This window comes from Eucyclogobius newberryi, unplaced genomic scaffold (assembly GCF_026437365.1).
Source record: "Eucyclogobius newberryi isolate DKJ021-1_F unplaced genomic scaffold, fEucNew1.0.hap1 SCAF_12, whole genome shotgun sequence".
Taxonomy (NCBI): Eukaryota; Metazoa; Chordata; class Actinopteri; order Gobiiformes; family Gobiidae; genus Eucyclogobius; species Eucyclogobius newberryi.
In genome coordinates this window covers 34,837,018-34,854,465 of record NW_027315746.1, presented here as the reverse complement: position 1 = coordinate 34,854,465, position 17,448 = coordinate 34,837,018, and the positions used below count along the sequence as shown (strand labels likewise).

The 17,448-nt window shown below is 54.8% G+C and overlaps 1 protein-coding gene across 2 annotated transcripts in view; it reads right to left on the bottom strand.

Moving 5' to 3' along the window:
• Nucleotides 1-880: 880 nt before the first annotated feature.
• agla (amylo-alpha-1, 6-glucosidase, 4-alpha-glucanotransferase a) overlaps nucleotides 881-17,448 on the bottom strand; it is an 88,264-nt gene continuing 71,696 nt past the window's right edge. For both annotated transcript variants that reach the window (XM_072441942.1, XM_072441941.1), the window contains exons 34-35: nucleotides 17,276-17,409; nucleotides 881-2,853 (exon numbers count right to left, since the gene is read on the bottom strand). In XM_072441942.1, coding sequence (XP_072298043.1) covers nucleotides 2,736-2,853; nucleotides 17,276-17,409 — 252 coding nt within the window. In that variant the 3' untranslated portion in view covers nucleotides 881-2,735. The remainder of the gene's footprint in view (nucleotides 2,854-17,275; nucleotides 17,410-17,448) is intronic.

Here is a 17,448-nt window from a genome sequence, read left to right as displayed (position 1 = left end):
CGCTGTTGTCCGAGTCATGTGACGTCTCTGTGGTCACATGACGTGGACGTCACACGCTGTTGTCCGAGTCATGTGACGTCTCTGGTCACATGACGTAGACGTCACACGCTGTTGTCCGAGTCATGTGACGTCTCTGTGGTCACATGACGTGGACGTCACACGCTGTTGTCCGAGTCATGTGACGTCTCTGTGGTCACATGACGTAGACGTCACACGCTGTTGTCCGAGTCATGTGACGTCTCTGTGGTCACATGACGTGGACGTCACACGCTGTTGTCTGAGTCATGTGACGTCTCTGGTCACATGACGTGGACGTCACACGCTGTTGTCTGAGTCATGTGACGTCTCTGTGGTCACATGACGTGGACGTCACACGCTGTTGTCTGAGTCATGTGACGTCTCTGGTCACATGACGTGGACGTCACACGCTGTTGTCCGAGTCATGTGACGTCTCTGTGGTCACATGACGTGGACGTCACACGCTGTTGTCTGAGTCATGTGACGTCTCTGGTCACATGACGTGGACGTCACACGCTGTTGTCTGAGTCATGTGACGTCTCTGTGGTCACATGACGTGGACGTCACACGCTGTTGTCCGAGTCATGTGACGTCTCTGTGGTCACATGACGTGGACGTCACACGCTGTTGTCTGAGTCATGTGACGTCTCTGGTCACATGACGTGGACGTCACACGCTGTTGTCCGAGTCATGTGACGTCTCTGTGGTCACATGACGTGGACGTCACACGCTGTTGTCTGAGTCATGTGACGTCTCTGGTCACATGACATGGACGTCACACGCTGTTGTCCGAGTCATGTGACGTCTCTGTGGTCACATGACGTGGACGTCACACGCTGTTGTCCGAGTCATGTGACGTCTCTGTGGTCACATGACGTGGACGTCACACGCTGTTGTCTGAGTCATGTGACGTCTCTGGTCACATGACGTGGACGTCACACGCTGTTGTCCGAGTCATGTGACGTCTCTGTGGTCACATGACGTGGACGTCACACGCTGTTGTCTGAGTCATGTGACGTCTCTGGTCACATGACGTGGACGTCACACGCTGTTGTCCGAGTCATGTGACGTCTCTGTGGTCACATGACGTGGACGTCACACGCTGTTGTCCGAGTCATGTGACGTCTCTGTGGTCACATGACGTGGACGTCACACGCTGTTGTCTGAGTCATGTGACGTCTCTGGTCACATGACGTGGACGTCACACGCTGTTGTCCGAGTCATGTGACGTCTCTGTGGTCACATGACGTGGACGTCACACGCTGTTGTCTGAGTCATGTGACGTCTCTGGTCACATGACGTGGACGTCACACGCTGTTGTCCGAGTCATGTGACGTCTCTGTGGTCACATGACGTGGACGTCACACGCTGTTGTCCGAGTCATGTGACGTCTCTGTGGACTCTGTCCCTCTTGACACAGTGATACGTTTGGACCATCGGGGTGTTTGGGACGTTCCAGAAGAGACAGAGGTTGTGTTGGCAAAGCCCACAGTGAACATACGGCTGTTGCCCTGGAGACGGCAGCAGCAGCAGTGAGTGTGACGTCACTTCAGACCCACGATTGGCTCTGGTTCTGGTTCAAGTGCAGCTTCACTTCTTCTGGTTCTGAGAATCGGCGGAATCGAGTTCAAACACATGTGACGTCAGAGTTACAGACGAATCACTGCGACATTTAAGACTTTTACCACTTTTGTAAATATGTCACTGGAGGAAACTGAGTGTTTTCGTGAGTTTGATTCCCAAACATTTACGGCATGTCCTCCCTTCTCTCATCCCCATTTCACCCTGTACTTTACGCTCATTAAAGCGCACGGGCACATCTTTAAAGGGGAGTGTCTTTGTTAAAGGTTAGTTCAGTTCGTGCCGTTATTTGAACATTTATTGTATGTTAGCATTAGCGTTAGCGTAGCGACAAAAGCACTTCTCCAGGTGAAGTATTTACATAGAACGTAAAAGTCTGAACATGTGACTGTGATTATCACTCTGGAACTTTGTGTTCATTCATTATCATTATTTTAGTTCCCAGAAGAATGAACGGAGCAGGAAGTGGAGCTCCGTGTTTTTAAGGCACCTGAACGAGCCCGTCCTATAGTCAAATTCCACTGGGCAGTTTTCATGGACGACTAAAATCACGTAGAACAGTTTGATCTAACAGCAGTTTATCTCAGACAGTACTTTATATTTAACTTATACTTAAATACATCTTAAAGTCGCTGTATCTGATTTACAGTCTTAAACATGTGAAACACAAATCATTTCTCTTTGTCACTTTCCTAAAGCATTTTGAGCATCTAAGTATTTACTGTGATATGTTTTGAACGGCATTTCACAACTTTCAGAGAGCTTTATTGTCATGGTAACGCTTCCAAACATTAGCATGCTAACATTAGCATGCTAACAGTGCACTTCCTGTTTTACAAGACATTTGTACTGGGACCAAACACAAGAAAAGAAGAAAACACAGGTACAGCCGCTTAAAGATGATTTCAGATCGTACAATGACAAAGCTCTAAAGGTCTAAAGGTCTAAAGGTCTAAAGGTCTAAAGGTCTAAAGGTCTAAAGCTCTAAAGCTCTAAAGCTCTAAAGCTCTAAAGCTCTAAAGCTCTAAAGGTCTAAAGCTCTAAAGCTCTAAAGCTCTAAAGCTCTAAAGGTCTAAAGGTCTAAAGGTCTAAAGGTCTAAAGGTCTAAAGCTCTAAAGGTCTAAAGCTCTAAAGCTCTAAAGGTTGAAGAGCACCTCCAGCACAGTGGCCAGGGACCAGGCCTGGGTCTCACAGCTGAACGAACAGTACTGACCATTCTCATTGGTCAGCTCAGGGAGACCTTTCCATGGAGACCTGTGAAGAGAGAAGGGCGGGTCAAGGAGACAGAAGCTCTGGGCAGAAGCTCTGGTCAGTAGCTCTGGTCAGTAGCTCTGGACAGTAGCGCTGGAACAGCCGGTTTACAGTACCACAGAGATGAACATGTACTTGTATGACATACACACCCGCTTGGCCAGTTACTATACTTATTTGTGAATGAATGAAGTAGCTCCGCCCTCACAGGACTGCAAATATGTGAGGTCACAGTGGGAAATGTGTCGCAGAACAAGACGAGTCACAGGCTGTGTGTGTGTCTGTGTGTGTTTGTGTCTGTCTGTGTCTTTTTGTGTCTGTGTCTGTTTGTCTGTCTTTGTGTCTGTGTCTGTCTTTGTGTCTGTGTCGGTCTTTGTGTCTGTGTCGGTCTTTGTGTCTGTCTTTGTGTCTGTCTTTGTGTCTGTCTTTGTGTCTGTCTTTGTGTTTGTGTCCGTCTTTGTGTCTGTGTCTGTCTTTGTGTCTGTCTTTGTGTCTGTCTTTGTGTCTGTCTTTGTGTCTGTCTTTGTGTCTGTCTTTGTGTCTGTCTTTGTGTCTGTCTTTGTGTCTGTGTATGTGTCTGTTTGTGTCTGTGTATGTGTCTGTTTGTGTCTGTGTCCGACTTTGTGTTTGTGTCTGTCTTTGTGTCTGTCTTTGTGTCTGTGTCTGTCTTTGTGTCTGTGTCTGTCTTTGGGTCTGTCTTTGTGTCTGTGTCTGTCTTTGTGTCTGTTTTTGTGTCTGTCTTTGTGTCTGTGTCTGTCTTTGTGTCTGTGTATGTGTCTGTGTATGTGTCTGTCTTTGTGTCTGTGTAGGTGTCTGTGTAGGTGTCTGTGTATGTGTCTGTCTGTGTCTGTTTGTGTCTGTGTCTGTCTTTGTGTTTGTGTCTGTCTTTGTGTCTGTTTGTGTCTGTGTCTGTTTGTGTCTGTCTTTGTGTCTGTGTCTGTCTTTGTGTCTGTCTTTGTGTCTCTGTCTGTCTTTGTGTCTGTGTCTGTGTGTCTGTGTGTGTATATGTCTGTGTCTGTGTATGTGTCTGTTTGTGTCTGTGTCTGTCTTTGTGTCTGTGTCTGTCTTTGTGTCTGTGTCTGTCTTTGTGTCTGTGTCTGTGTCTGTGTGTGTAATAATGGAATATACCAGACAATAATAATAATTTGAAACATAAAAAACATCCACATTTCCTTTTTTTTTGCTGACATCTGCTCAGCTTTGTCTCCCTCAATATCTAAAGTGACAAATTGCATTGACTCTGACTTTGCGCGGCTTTGGCCCCGACATGACGGATGCTCGGGTCCTGACTAGACTTTGACTTTGGCCCTCAGAGGCAAATGTTGTTGTGATTTTGGGCCTTACAAAAATAAATTGATTTGATTTGACTAGAACCAGGAAGTACCATCACATTAGTCCTGACTAGAACCAGGAAGTACCATCACATTAGTCCTGACTAGAACCAGGAAGTACCATCACATTAGTCCTGACTAGAACCAGGAAGTACCATCACATTAGTCCTGACTAGAACCAGGAAGTACCATCACATTAGTCCTGACTAGAACCAGGAAGTACCATCACATTAGTCCTGACGAGAACCAGGAAGTACCATCACATTAGTCCTGACTAGAACCAGGAAGTACCATCACATTAGTCCCGACTAGAAGCAGGAAGTACCATCACATTAGTCCCGACTAGAACCAGGAAGTACAATCACATTAGTCCTGACTAGAAGCAGGAAGTACCATCACATTAGTCCTGACTAGAACCAGGAAGTACCATCACATTAGTCCCGACTAGAAGCAGGAAGTACCATCACATTAGTCCCGACTAGAACCAGGAAGTACCATCACATTAATCCCGACTAGAACCAGGAAGTACCATCACATTAGTCCTGACTAGAACCAGGAAGTACCATCGCATTAGTCCTGATCAGAACCAGGAAGTACCATCACATTAGTCCTGACTAGAACCAGGAAGTACCATCACATTAGTCCTGACTAGAACCAGGAAGTACCATCACATTAGTCCCGACTAGAAGCAGGAAGTACCATCACATTAGTCCCGACTAGAACCAGGATGTACCATCACATTAGTCCCGACTAGAACCAGGAAGTACAATCACATTAGTCCCGACTAGAACCAGGAAGTACCATCACATTAGTCCCGACTAGAACCAGGAAGTACCATCACATTAGTCCCGACTAGAACCAGGAAGTACCATCACATTAGTCCTGATCAGAACCAGGAAGTACCATCACATTAGTCCTGACTAGAACCAGGAAGTACCATAACATTAGTCTTGACTAGAACCAGGAAGTACCATCACATTAGTCCCGACTAGAACCAGGAAGTACCATCACATTAGTCCCGACTAGAACCAGGAAGTACCATCACATTAGTCCCGACTAGAACCAGGAAGTACCATCACATTAGTCCCGACTTGAACCAGGAAGTACCATCACATTAGTCCAGACTTGAACCAGGAAGTAACATCACATTAGTCCTGATCAGAACCAGGAAGTACCATCACATTAGTCCTGACTAGAACCAGGAAGTACCATCACATTAGTCCTGACTAGAACCAGGAAGTACCATCACATTAGTCCTGACTAGAACCAGGAAGTACCATCACATTAGTCCAGACTTGAACCAGGAAGTAACATCACATTAGTCCTGATCAGAACCAGGAAGTACCATCACATTAGTCCTGACTAGAACCAGGAAGTACCATCACATTAGTCCTGACTAGAACCAGGAAGTACCATCAAACTAGTCCTGACTAGAACCAGGAAGTACCATCACATTAGTCCTGACTAGAACCAGGAAGTACCATCACATTAGTCCTGACTAGAAGCAGGAAGTACCATCACATTAGTCCCGATTAGAACCAGGAAGTACCATCACGTTAGTCCCGACTAGAACCAGGAAGTACCATCACATTAGTCCTGACTAGAACCAGGAAGTACCATCACATTAGTCCCGAATAGAACCAGGAAGTACCATCACATTAGTCCCGACTAGAACCAGGAAGTACCATCACATTAGTCCCGACTAGAACCAGGTAGTACCATCACATTAGTCCTGTTCTCAGGTCTCTGCACTGCCCCCTGTGGCTCAGAGAAGAGACTTTAAAGCAGCTCTGCTTGTGTACAAGTCTCTCCATGGCCTAGCACCAAAGTACATCTTGGACATGTGTGGGCCATATGAACCATCTCGGACTCTAAGGACCTCAGGGACCGGCCTCCTGCTGGTGCCTGAGTCAGGACTAAACATGGACCGGCCTCCTGTTGGTGCCCAGAGTCAGGACTAAACATGGACCGGCCTCCTGTTGGTGCCCAGAGACAGGACTAAACATGGACCGGCCTCCTGCTGGTGCCCAGAGTCAGGACTAAACATGGACCGGCCTCCTGCTGGTGCCAGAGTCAGGACTAAACATGGACCGGCCTCCTGCTGGTGCCAGAGTCAGGACTGAACATGGACCGGCCTCCTGCTGGTGCCAGAGTCAGGACTAAACATGGACCGGCCTCCTGCTGGTGCCAGAGTCAGGACTAAACATGGACAGGCCTCCTGCTGGTGCCCAGAGTCAGGACTAAACATGGACCGGCCTCCTGCTGGTGCCAGAGTCAGGACTAAACATGGACCGGCCTCCTGCTGGTGCCCAGTCAGGACTAAACATGGACCGGCCTCCTGCTGGTGCCAGAGTCAGGACTAAACATGGACTGGCCTCCTGCTGGTGCCAGAGTCAGGACTAAACATGGACCGGCCTCTTGCTGGTGCCAGAGTCAGGACTAAACATGGACCAGCCTCCTGCTGGTGCCAGAGTCAGGACTGAACATGGACCGGCCTCCTGCTGGTGCCAGAGTCAGGACTAAACATGGACCGGCCTCCTGCTGGTGCCAGAGTCTGGAGAAAACATGGACCGGCCTCCTGCTGGTGCCAGAGTCAGGACTAAACATGGACCGGCCTCCTGCTGGTGCCAGAGTCAGGACTAAACATGGACCGGCCTCTTGCTGGTGCCAGAGTCAGGACTAAACATGGACCGGCCTCCTGCTGGTGCCCAGAGTCAGGACTAAACATGGACCGGCCTCTTGCTGGTGCCAGAGTCAGGACTAAACATGGACCGGCCTCCTGCTGGTGTCAGAGTCAGGACTAAACATGGACCGGCCTCCTGCTGGTGCCAGAGTCAGGACTGAACATGGACCGGCCTCCTGCTGGTGCCAGAGTCAGGACTAAACATGGACCGGCCTCCTGCTGGTGCCAGAGTCAGGACTAAACATGGACAGGCCTCCTGCTGGTGCCAGAGTCAGGACTAAACATGGACCGGCCTCCTGCTGGTGCCCAGTCAGGACTAAAAATGGACCGGCCTCCTGCTGGTGCCAGAGTCAGGACTAAACATGGACCGGCCTCCTGCTGGTGCCAGAGTCAGGACTAAACATGGACCAGCCTCCTGCTGGTGCCAGAGTCAGGACTGAACATGGACCGGCCTCCTGCTGGTGCCAGAGTCAGGACTAAACATGGACCGGCCTCCTGCTGGTGCCAGAGTCTGGAGAAAACATGGACCGGCCTCCTGCTGGTGCCAGAGTCAGGACTAAACATGGACCGGCCTCCTGCTGGTGCCAGAGTCAGGACTAAACATGGACCGGCCTCTTGCTGGTGCCAGAGTCAGGACTAAACATGGACCGGCCTCCTGCTGGTGCCCAGAGTCAGGACTAAACATGGACCGGCCTCTTGCTGGTGCCAGAGTCAGGACTAAACACGGACCGGCCTCCTGCTGGTGTCAGAGTCAGGACTAAACATGGACCGGCCTCCTGCTGGTGCCAGAGTCAGGACTAAACATGGGCCGGCCTCCTGCTGGTACCAGAGTCAGGACTATACATGGGCCGGCCTCCTGCTGGTGCCAGAGTCAGGACTAAACATGGACCGGCCTCCTGCTGGTGCCAGAGTCAGGACTGAACATGGACCGGCCTACTGCTGGTGCCAGAGTCAGGACTGAACATGGACCGGCCTCCTGCTGGTGCCAGAGTCAGGACTAAACATGGACGGGCCTCCTTCTGGTGCCAGAGTCAGGACTAAACATGGACCGGCCTCCTGCTGGTGCCAGAGTCAGGACTAAACATGGACCGGCCTCCTGCTGGTGCCAGAGTCAGGACTAAACATGGACCGGCCTCCTGCTGGTACCAGAGTCTGGACAAAACATGGACCGGCCTCCTGCTGGTGCCAGAGTAAGGACTAAACATGGACCGGCCTCTTGCTGGTGCCAGAGTCAGGACTAAACATGGACCGGCCTCTTGCTGGTGCCAGAGTCAGGACTAAACATGGGCCGGCCTCCTGCTGGTGCCAGAGTCAGGACTAAACATGGACCGGCCTCCTGCTGGTGCCAGAGTCAGGACTAAACATGGACCGGCCTCCTGCTGGTGTCAGAGTCAGGACTAAACATGGACCGGCCTCCTGCTGGTGCCAGAGTCAGGACTAAACATGGACCGGCCTCCTGCTGGTGCCAGAGTCAGGACTAAACATGGACCGGCCTCCTGCTGGTGCCAGAGTCTGGACAAAACATGGACCGGCCTCCTGCTGGTGCCAGAGTCAGGACTAAACATGGACCGGCCTCCTGCTGGTGCCAGAGTCAGGACTAAACATGGACCGGCCTCCTGCTGGTGCCAGAGTCTGGACAAAACATGGACCGGCCTCCTGCTGGTGCCAGAGTCAGGACTAAACATGGACCGGCCTCCTGCTGGTGCCAGAGTCAGGACTAAACATGGACCGGCCTCCTGCTGGTGCCAGAGTCAGGACTAAACATGGACCGGCCTCCTGCTGGTGCCAGAGTCAGGACTAAACATGGGCCGGCCTCCTGCTGGTGCCAGAGTCAGGACTTAACATGGGCCGGCCTCCTGCTGGTGCCAGAGTCAGGACTTAACATGGGCCGGCCTCCTGCTGGTGCCAGAGTCAGGACTAAACATGGACCGGCCTCCTGCTGGTGCCAGAGTCAGGACTTAACATGGACCGGCCTCCTGCTGGTGCCCAGAGTCAGGACTAAACATGGACCGGCCTCTTGCTGGTGCCAGAGTCAGGACTAAACATGGGCCGGCCTCCTGCTGGTGCCAGAGTCAGGACTAAACATGGACCGGCCTCCTGCTGGTGCCAGAGTCAGGACTAAACATGGACCGGCCTCCTGCTGGTGCCAGAGTCAGGACTAAACATGGACCGGCCTCCTGCTGGTGCCAGAGTCAGGACTAAACATGGACCGGCCTCCTGCTGGTGCCAGAGTCAGGACTAAACATGGACCGGCCTCCTGCTGGTGCCAGAGTCAGGACTTAACATGGACCGGCCTCCTGCTGGTGCCAGAGTCAGGACTTAACATGGACCGGCCTCCTGCTGGTGCCAGAGTCAGGACTTAACATGGACCGGCCTCCTGCTGGTGCCAGAGTCAGGACTTAACATGGACCGGCCTCCTGCTGGTGCCAGAGTCAGGACTTAACATGGACCGGCCTCCTGCTGGTGCCAGAGTCAGGACTTAACATGGACCGGCCTCCTGCTGGTGCCAGAGTCAGGACTTAACATGGACCGGCCTCCTGCTGGTGCCAGAGTCAGGACTTAACATGGACCGGCCTCCTGCTGGTGCCAGAGTCAGGACTAAACATGGACCGGCCTCCTGCTGGTGCCAGAGTCAGGACTAAACATGGACCGGCCTCCTGCTGGTGCCAGAGTCAGGACTGAACATGGACCGGCCTCCTGCTGGTGCCAGAGTCAGGACTAAACATGGACCGGCCTCCTGCTGGTGCCAGAGTCAGGACTAAACATGGACAGGCCTCCTGCTGGTGCCCAGTCAGGACTAAAAATGGACCGGCCTCCTGCTGGTGCCAGAGTCAGGACTAAACATGGACCGGCCTCCTGCTGGTGCCAGAGTCAGGACTAAACATGGACCAGCCTCCTGCTGGTGCCAGAGTCAGGACTGAACATGGACCGGCCTCCTGCTGGTGCCAGAGTCAGGACTAAACATGGACCGGCCTCCTGCTGGTGCCAGAGTCTGGAGAAAACATGGACCGGCCTCCTGCTGGTGCCAGAGTCAGGACTAAACATGGACCGGCCTCCTGCTGGTGCCAGAGTCAGGACTAAACATGGACCGGCCTCTTGCTGGTGCCAGAGTCAGGACTAAACATGGACCGGCCTCCTGCTGGTGCCCAGAGTCAGGACTAAACATGGACCGGCCTCTTGCTGGTGCCAGAGTCAGGACTAAACACGGACCGGCCTCCTGCTGGTGTCAGAGTCAGGACTAAACATGGACCGGCCTCCTGCTGGTGCCAGAGTCAGGACTAAACATGGGCCGGCCTCCTGCTGGTACCAGAGTCAGGACTATACATGGGCCGGCCTCCTGCTGGTGCCAGAGTCAGGACTAAACATGGACCGGCCTCCTGCTGGTGCCAGAGTCAGGACTGAACATGGACCGGCCTCCTGCTGGTGCCAGAGTCAGGACTGAACATGGACCGGCCTCCTGCTGGTGCCAGAGTCAGGACTAAACATGGACGGGCCTCCTTCTGGTGCCAGAGTCAGGACTAAACATGGACCGGCCTCCTGCTGGTGCCAGAGTCAGGACTAAACATGGACCGGCCTCCTGCTGGTGCCAGAGTCAGGACTAAACATGGACCGGCCTCCTGCTGGTGCCAGAGTCTGGACAAAACATGGACCGGCCTCCTGCTGGTGCCAGAGTAAGGACTAAACATGGACCGGCCTCTTGCTGGTGCCAGAGTCAGGACTAAACATGGACCGGCCTCTTGCTGGTGCCAGAGTCAGGACTAAACATGGGCCGGCCTCCTGCTGGTGCCAGAGTCAGGACTAAACATGGACCGGCCTCCTGCTGGTGCCAGAGTCAGGACTAAACATGGACCGGCCTCCTGCTGGTGTCAGAGTCAGGACTAAACATGGACCGGCCTCCTGCTGGTGCCAGAGTCAGGACTAAACATGGACCGGCCTCCTGCTGGTGCCAGAGTCAGGACTAAACATGGACCGGCCTCCTGCTGGTGCCAGAGTCTGGACAAAACATGGACCGGCCTCCTGCTGGTGCCAGAGTCAGGACTAAACATGGACCGGCCTCCTGCTGGTGCCAGAGTCAGGACTAAACATGGACCGGCCTCCTGCTGGTGCCAGAGTCTGGACAAAACATGGACCGGCCTCCTGCTGGTGCCAGAGTCAGGACTAAACATGGACCGGCCTCCTGCTGGTGCCAGAGTCAGGACTAAACATGGACCGGCCTCCTGCTGGTGCCAGAGTCAGGACTAAACATGGACCGGCCTCCTGCTGGTGCCAGAGTCAGGACTAAACATGGGCCGGCCTCCTGCTGGTGCCAGAGTCAGGACTTAACATGGGCCGGCCTCCTGCTGGTGCCAGAGTCAGGACTTAACATGGGCCGGCCTCCTGCTGGTGCCAGAGTCAGGACTAAACATGGACCGGCCTCCTGCTGGTGCCAGAGTCAGGACTTAACATGGACCGGCCTCCTGCTGGTGCCCAGAGTCAGGACTAAACATGGACCGGCCTCTTGCTGGTGCCAGAGTCAGGACTAAACATGGGCCGGCCTCCTGCTGGTGCCAGAGTCAGGACTAAACATGGACCGGCCTCCTGCTGGTGCCAGAGTCAGGACTAAACATGGACCGGCCTCTTGCTGGTGCCAGAGTCAGGACTAAACATGGACCGGCCTCCTGCTGGTGCCCAGAGTCAGGACTAAACATGGACCGGCCTCTTGCTGGTGCCAGAGTCAGGACTAAACATGGACCGGCCTCCTGCTGGTGTCAGAGTCAGGACTAAACATGGACCGGCCTCCTGCTGGTGCCAGAGTCAGGACTGAACATGGACCGGCCTCCTGCTGGTGCCAGAGTCAGGACTAAACATGGACCGGCCTCCTGCTGGTGCCAGAGTCAGGACTAAACATGGACAGGCCTCCTGCTGGTGCCAGAGTCAGGACTAAACATGGACCGGCCTCCTGCTGGTGCCCAGTCAGGACTAAAAATGGACCGGCCTCCTGCTGGTGCCAGAGTCAGGACTAAACATGGACCGGCCTCCTGCTGGTGCCAGAGTCAGGACTAAACATGGACCAGCCTCCTGCTGGTGCCAGAGTCAGGACTGAACATGGACCGGCCTCCTGCTGGTGCCAGAGTCAGGACTAAACATGGACCGGCCTCCTGCTGGTGCCAGAGTCTGGAGAAAACATGGACCGGCCTCCTGCTGGTGCCAGAGTCAGGACTAAACATGGACCGGCCTCCTGCTGGTGCCAGAGTCAGGACTAAACATGGACCGGCCTCTTGCTGGTGCCAGAGTCAGGACTAAACATGGACCGGCCTCCTGCTGGTGCCCAGAGTCAGGACTAAACATGGACCGGCCTCTTGCTGGTGCCAGAGTCAGGACTAAACACGGACCGGCCTCCTGCTGGTGTCAGAGTCAGGACTAAACATGGACCGGCCTCCTGCTGGTGCCAGAGTCAGGACTAAACATGGGCCGGCCTCCTGCTGGTACCAGAGTCAGGACTATACATGGGCCGGCCTCCTGCTGGTGCCAGAGTCAGGACTAAACATGGACCGGCCTCCTGCTGGTGCCAGAGTCAGGACTGAACATGGACCGGCCTACTGCTGGTGCCAGAGTCAGGACTGAACATGGACCGGCCTCCTGCTGGTGCCAGAGTCAGGACTAAACATGGACGGGCCTCCTTCTGGTGCCAGAGTCAGGACTAAACATGGACCGGCCTCCTGCTGGTGCCAGAGTCAGGACTAAACATGGACCAGCCTCCTGCTGGTGCCAGAGTCAGGACTGAACATGGACCGGCCTCCTGCTGGTGCCAGAGTCAGGACTAAACATGGACCGGCCTCCTGCTGGTGCCAGAGTCTGGAGAAAACATGGACCGGCCTCCTGCTGGTGCCAGAGTCAGGACTAAACATGGACCGGCCTCCTGCTGGTGCCAGAGTCAGGACTAAACATGGACCGGCCTCTTGCTGGTGCCAGAGTCAGGACTAAACATGGACCGGCCTCCTGCTGGTGCCCAGAGTCAGGACTAAACATGGACCGGCCTCTTGCTGGTGCCAGAGTCAGGACTAAACACGGACCGGCCTCCTGCTGGTGTCAGAGTCAGGACTAAACATGGACCGGCCTCCTGCTGGTGCCAGAGTCAGGACTAAACATGGGCCGGCCTCCTGCTGGTACCAGAGTCAGGACTATACATGGGCCGGCCTCCTGCTGGTGCCAGAGTCAGGACTAAACATGGACCGGCCTCCTGCTGGTGCCAGAGTCAGGACTGAACATGGACCGGCCTACTGCTGGTGCCAGAGTCAGGACTGAACATGGACCGGCCTCCTGCTGGTGCCAGAGTCAGGACTAAACATGGACGGGCCTCCTTCTGGTGCCAGAGTCAGGACTAAACATGGACCGGCCTCCTGCTGGTGCCAGAGTCAGGACTAAACATGGACCGGCCTCCTGCTGGTGCCAGAGTCAGGACTAAACATGGACCGGCCTCCTGCTGGTACCAGAGTCTGGACAAAACATGGACCGGCCTCCTGCTGGTGCCAGAGTAAGGACTAAACATGGACCGGCCTCTTGCTGGTGCCAGAGTCAGGACTAAACATGGACCGGCCTCTTGCTGGTGCCAGAGTCAGGACTAAACATGGGCCGGCCTCCTGCTGGTGCCAGAGTCAGGACTAAACATGGACCGGCCTCCTGCTGGTGCCAGAGTCAGGACTAAACATGGACCGGCCTCCTGCTGGTGTCAGAGTCAGGACTAAACATGGACCGGCCTCCTGCTGGTGCCAGAGTCAGGACTAAACATGGACCGGCCTCCTGCTGGTGCCAGAGTCAGGACTAAACATGGACCGGCCTCCTGCTGGTGCCAGAGTCTGGACAAAACATGGACCGGCCTCCTGCTGGTGCCAGAGTCAGGACTAAACATGGACCGGCCTCCTGCTGGTGCCAGAGTCAGGACTAAACATGGACCGGCCTCCTGCTGGTGCCAGAGTCTGGACAAAACATGGACCGGCCTCCTGCTGGTGCCAGAGTCAGGACTAAACATGGACCGGCCTCCTGCTGGTGCCAGAGTCAGGACTAAACATGGACCGGCCTCCTGCTGGTGCCAGAGTCAGGACTAAACATGGACCGGCCTCCTGCTGGTGCCAGAGTCAGGACTAAACATGGGCCGGCCTCCTGCTGGTGCCAGAGTCAGGACTTAACATGGGCCGGCCTCCTGCTGGTGCCAGAGTCAGGACTTAACATGGGCCGGCCTCCTGCTGGTGCCAGAGTCAGGACTAAACATGGACCGGCCTCCTGCTGGTGCCAGAGTCAGGACTTAACATGGACCGGCCTCCTGCTGGTGCCCAGAGTCAGGACTAAACATGGACCGGCCTCTTGCTGGTGCCAGAGTCAGGACTAAACATGGGCCGGCCTCCTGCTGGTGCCAGAGTCAGGACTAAACATGGACCGGCCTCCTGCTGGTGCCAGAGTCAGGACTAAACATGGACCGGCCTCCTGCTGGTGCCAGAGTCAGGACTAAACATGGACCGGCCTCCTGCTGGTGCCAGAGTCAGGACTAAACATGGACCGGCCTCCTGCTGGTGCCAGAGTCAGGACTAAACATGGACCGGCCTCCTGCTGGTGCCAGAGTCAGGACTTAACATGGACCGGCCTCCTGCTGGTGCCAGAGTCAGGACTTAACATGGACCGGCCTCCTGCTGGTGCCAGAGTCAGGACTTAACATGGACCGGCCTCCTGCTGGTGCCAGAGTCAGGACTTAACATGGACCGGCCTCCTGCTGGTGCCAGAGTCAGGACTAAACATGGACGGGCCTCCTTCTGGTGCCAGAGTCAGGACTAAACATGGACCGGCCTCCTGCTGGTGCCAGAGTCAGGACTAAACATGGACCGGCCTCCTGCTGGTGCCAGAGTCAGGACTAAACATGGACCGGCCTCCTGCTGGTACCAGAGTCTGGACAAAACATGGACCGGCCTCCTGCTGGTGCCAGAGTAAGGACTAAACATGGACCGGCCTCTTGCTGGTGCCCAGTCAGGACTAAAAATGGACCGGCCTCCTGCTGGTGCCAGAGTCAGGACTAAACATGGACCGGCCTCCTGCTGGTGCCAGAGTCAGGACTAAACATGGACCAGCCTCCTGCTGGTGCCAGAGTCAGGACTGAACATGGACCGGCCTCCTGCTGGTGCCAGAGTCAGGACTAAACATGGACCGGCCTCCTGCTGGTGCCAGAGTCTGGAGAAAACATGGACCGGCCTCCTGCTGGTGCCAGAGTCAGGACTAAACATGGACCGGCCTCCTGCTGGTGCCAGAGTCAGGACTAAACATGGACCGGCCTCTTGCTGGTGCCAGAGTCAGGACTAAACATGGACCGGCCTCCTGCTGGTGCCCAGAGTCAGGACTAAACATGGACCGGCCTCTTGCTGGTGCCAGAGTCAGGACTAAACACGGACCGGCCTCCTGCTGGTGTCAGAGTCAGGACTAAACATGGACCGGCCTCCTGCTGGTGCCAGAGTCAGGACTAAACATGGGCCGGCCTCCTGCTGGTACCAGAGTCAGGACTATACATGGGCCGGCCTCCTGCTGGTGCCAGAGTCAGGACTAAACATGGACCGGCCTCCTGCTGGTGCCAGAGTCAGGACTGAACATGGACCGGCCTCCTGCTGGTGCCAGAGTCAGGACTGAACATGGACCGGCCTCCTGCTGGTGCCAGAGTCAGGACTAAACATGGACGGGCCTCCTTCTGGTGCCAGAGTCAGGACTAAACATGGGCCGGCCTCCTGCTGGTGCCAGAGTCAGGACTAAACATGGACCGGCCTCCTGCTGGTGCCAGAGTCAGGACTAAACATGGACCGGCCTCCTGCTGGTGCCAGAGTCTGGACAAAACATGGACCGGCCTCCTGCTGGTGCCAGAGTAAGGACTAAACATGGACCGGCCTCTTGCTGGTGCCAGAGTCAGGACTAAACATGGACCGGCCTCTTGCTGGTGCCAGAGTCAGGACTAAACATGGGCCGGCCTCCTGCTGGTGCCAGAGTCAGGACTAAACATGGACCGGCCTCCTGCTGGTGCCAGAGTCAGGACTAAACATGGACCGGCCTCCTGCTGGTGTCAGAGTCAGGACTAAACATGGACCGGCCTCCTGCTGGTGCCAGAGTCAGGACTAAACATGGACCGGCCTCCTGCTGGTGCCAGAGTCAGGACTAAACATGGACCGGCCTCCTGCTGGTGCCAGAGTCTGGACAAAACATGGACCGGCCTCCTGCTGGTGCCAGAGTCAGGACTAAACATGGACCGGCCTCCTGCTGGTGCCAGAGTCAGGACTAAACATGGACCGGCCTCCTGCTGGTGCCAGAGTCTGGACAAAACATGGACCGGCCTCCTGCTGGTGCCAGAGTCAGGACTAAACATGGACCGGCCTCCTGCTGGTGCCAGAGTCAGGACTAAACATGGACCGGCCTCCTGCTGGTGCCAGAGTCAGGACTAAACATGGACCGGCCTCCTGCTGGTGCCAGAGTCAGGACTAAACATGGGCCGGCCTCCTGCTGGTGCCAGAGTCAGGACTTAACATGGGCCGGCCTCCTGCTGGTGCCAGAGTCAGGACTTAACATGGGCCGGCCTCCTGCTGGTGCCAGAGTCAGGACTAAACATGGACCGGCCTCCTGCTGGTGCCAGAGTCAGGACTTAACATGGACTGGCCTCCTGCTGGTGCCCAGAGTCAGGACTAAACATGGACCGGCCTCTTGCTGGTGCCAGAGTCAGGACTAAACATGGGCCGGCCTCCTGCTGGTGCCAGAGTCAGGACTAAACATGGACCGGCCTCCTGCTGGTGCCAGAGTCAGGACTAAACATGGACCGGCCTCCTGCTGGTGCCAGAGTCAGGACTAAACATGGACCGGCCTCCTGCTGGTGCCAGAGTCAGGACTAAACATGGACCGGCCTCCTGCTGGTGCCAGAGTCAGGACTAAACATGGACCGGCCTCCTGCTGGTGCCAGAGTCAGGACTATACATGGGCCGGCCTCCTGCTGGTGCCAGAGTCAGGACTAAACATGGACCGGCCTCCTGCTGGTGCCAGAGTCAGGACTGAACATGGACCGGCCTCCTGCTGGTGCCAGAGTCAGGACTTAACATGGACCGGCCTCCTGCTGGTGCCAGAGTCAGGACTTAACATGGACCGGCCTCCTGCTGGTGCCAGAGTCAGGACTTAACATGGACCTGTTGTTCTGTCGTGTGAAGCACTTATATATGAATATGACTCGTGTATGAAATGTGTTCTACAAATAAACTTGTCTAACCGACTCTGGTCTTCAATATTTTGTACTTTGTACAAAATGTACTTTCCTTTTACATAATCAAAATGGACAATCATGAGGTCCCTGCTCTGGACAGACGGTCCTTGTACACAAGGTCACGTTGTACAAAGTACTTTGGACGTGTAGTAACAGAAGTACCTCTCCAGGTGAGTGTAGTGCTTGGACAGCACGTTCTTCACCAGAGTCACACTCTTGTTGTACACGAGCTCCTCTTTCTTCTTGGCAAAGTAGAGTTTGGCTCGAAGGAAGTATCCAACAGGCCAGAGCCACTCCTACACACAGAGGACACACATGAGACACACAGAGGACAC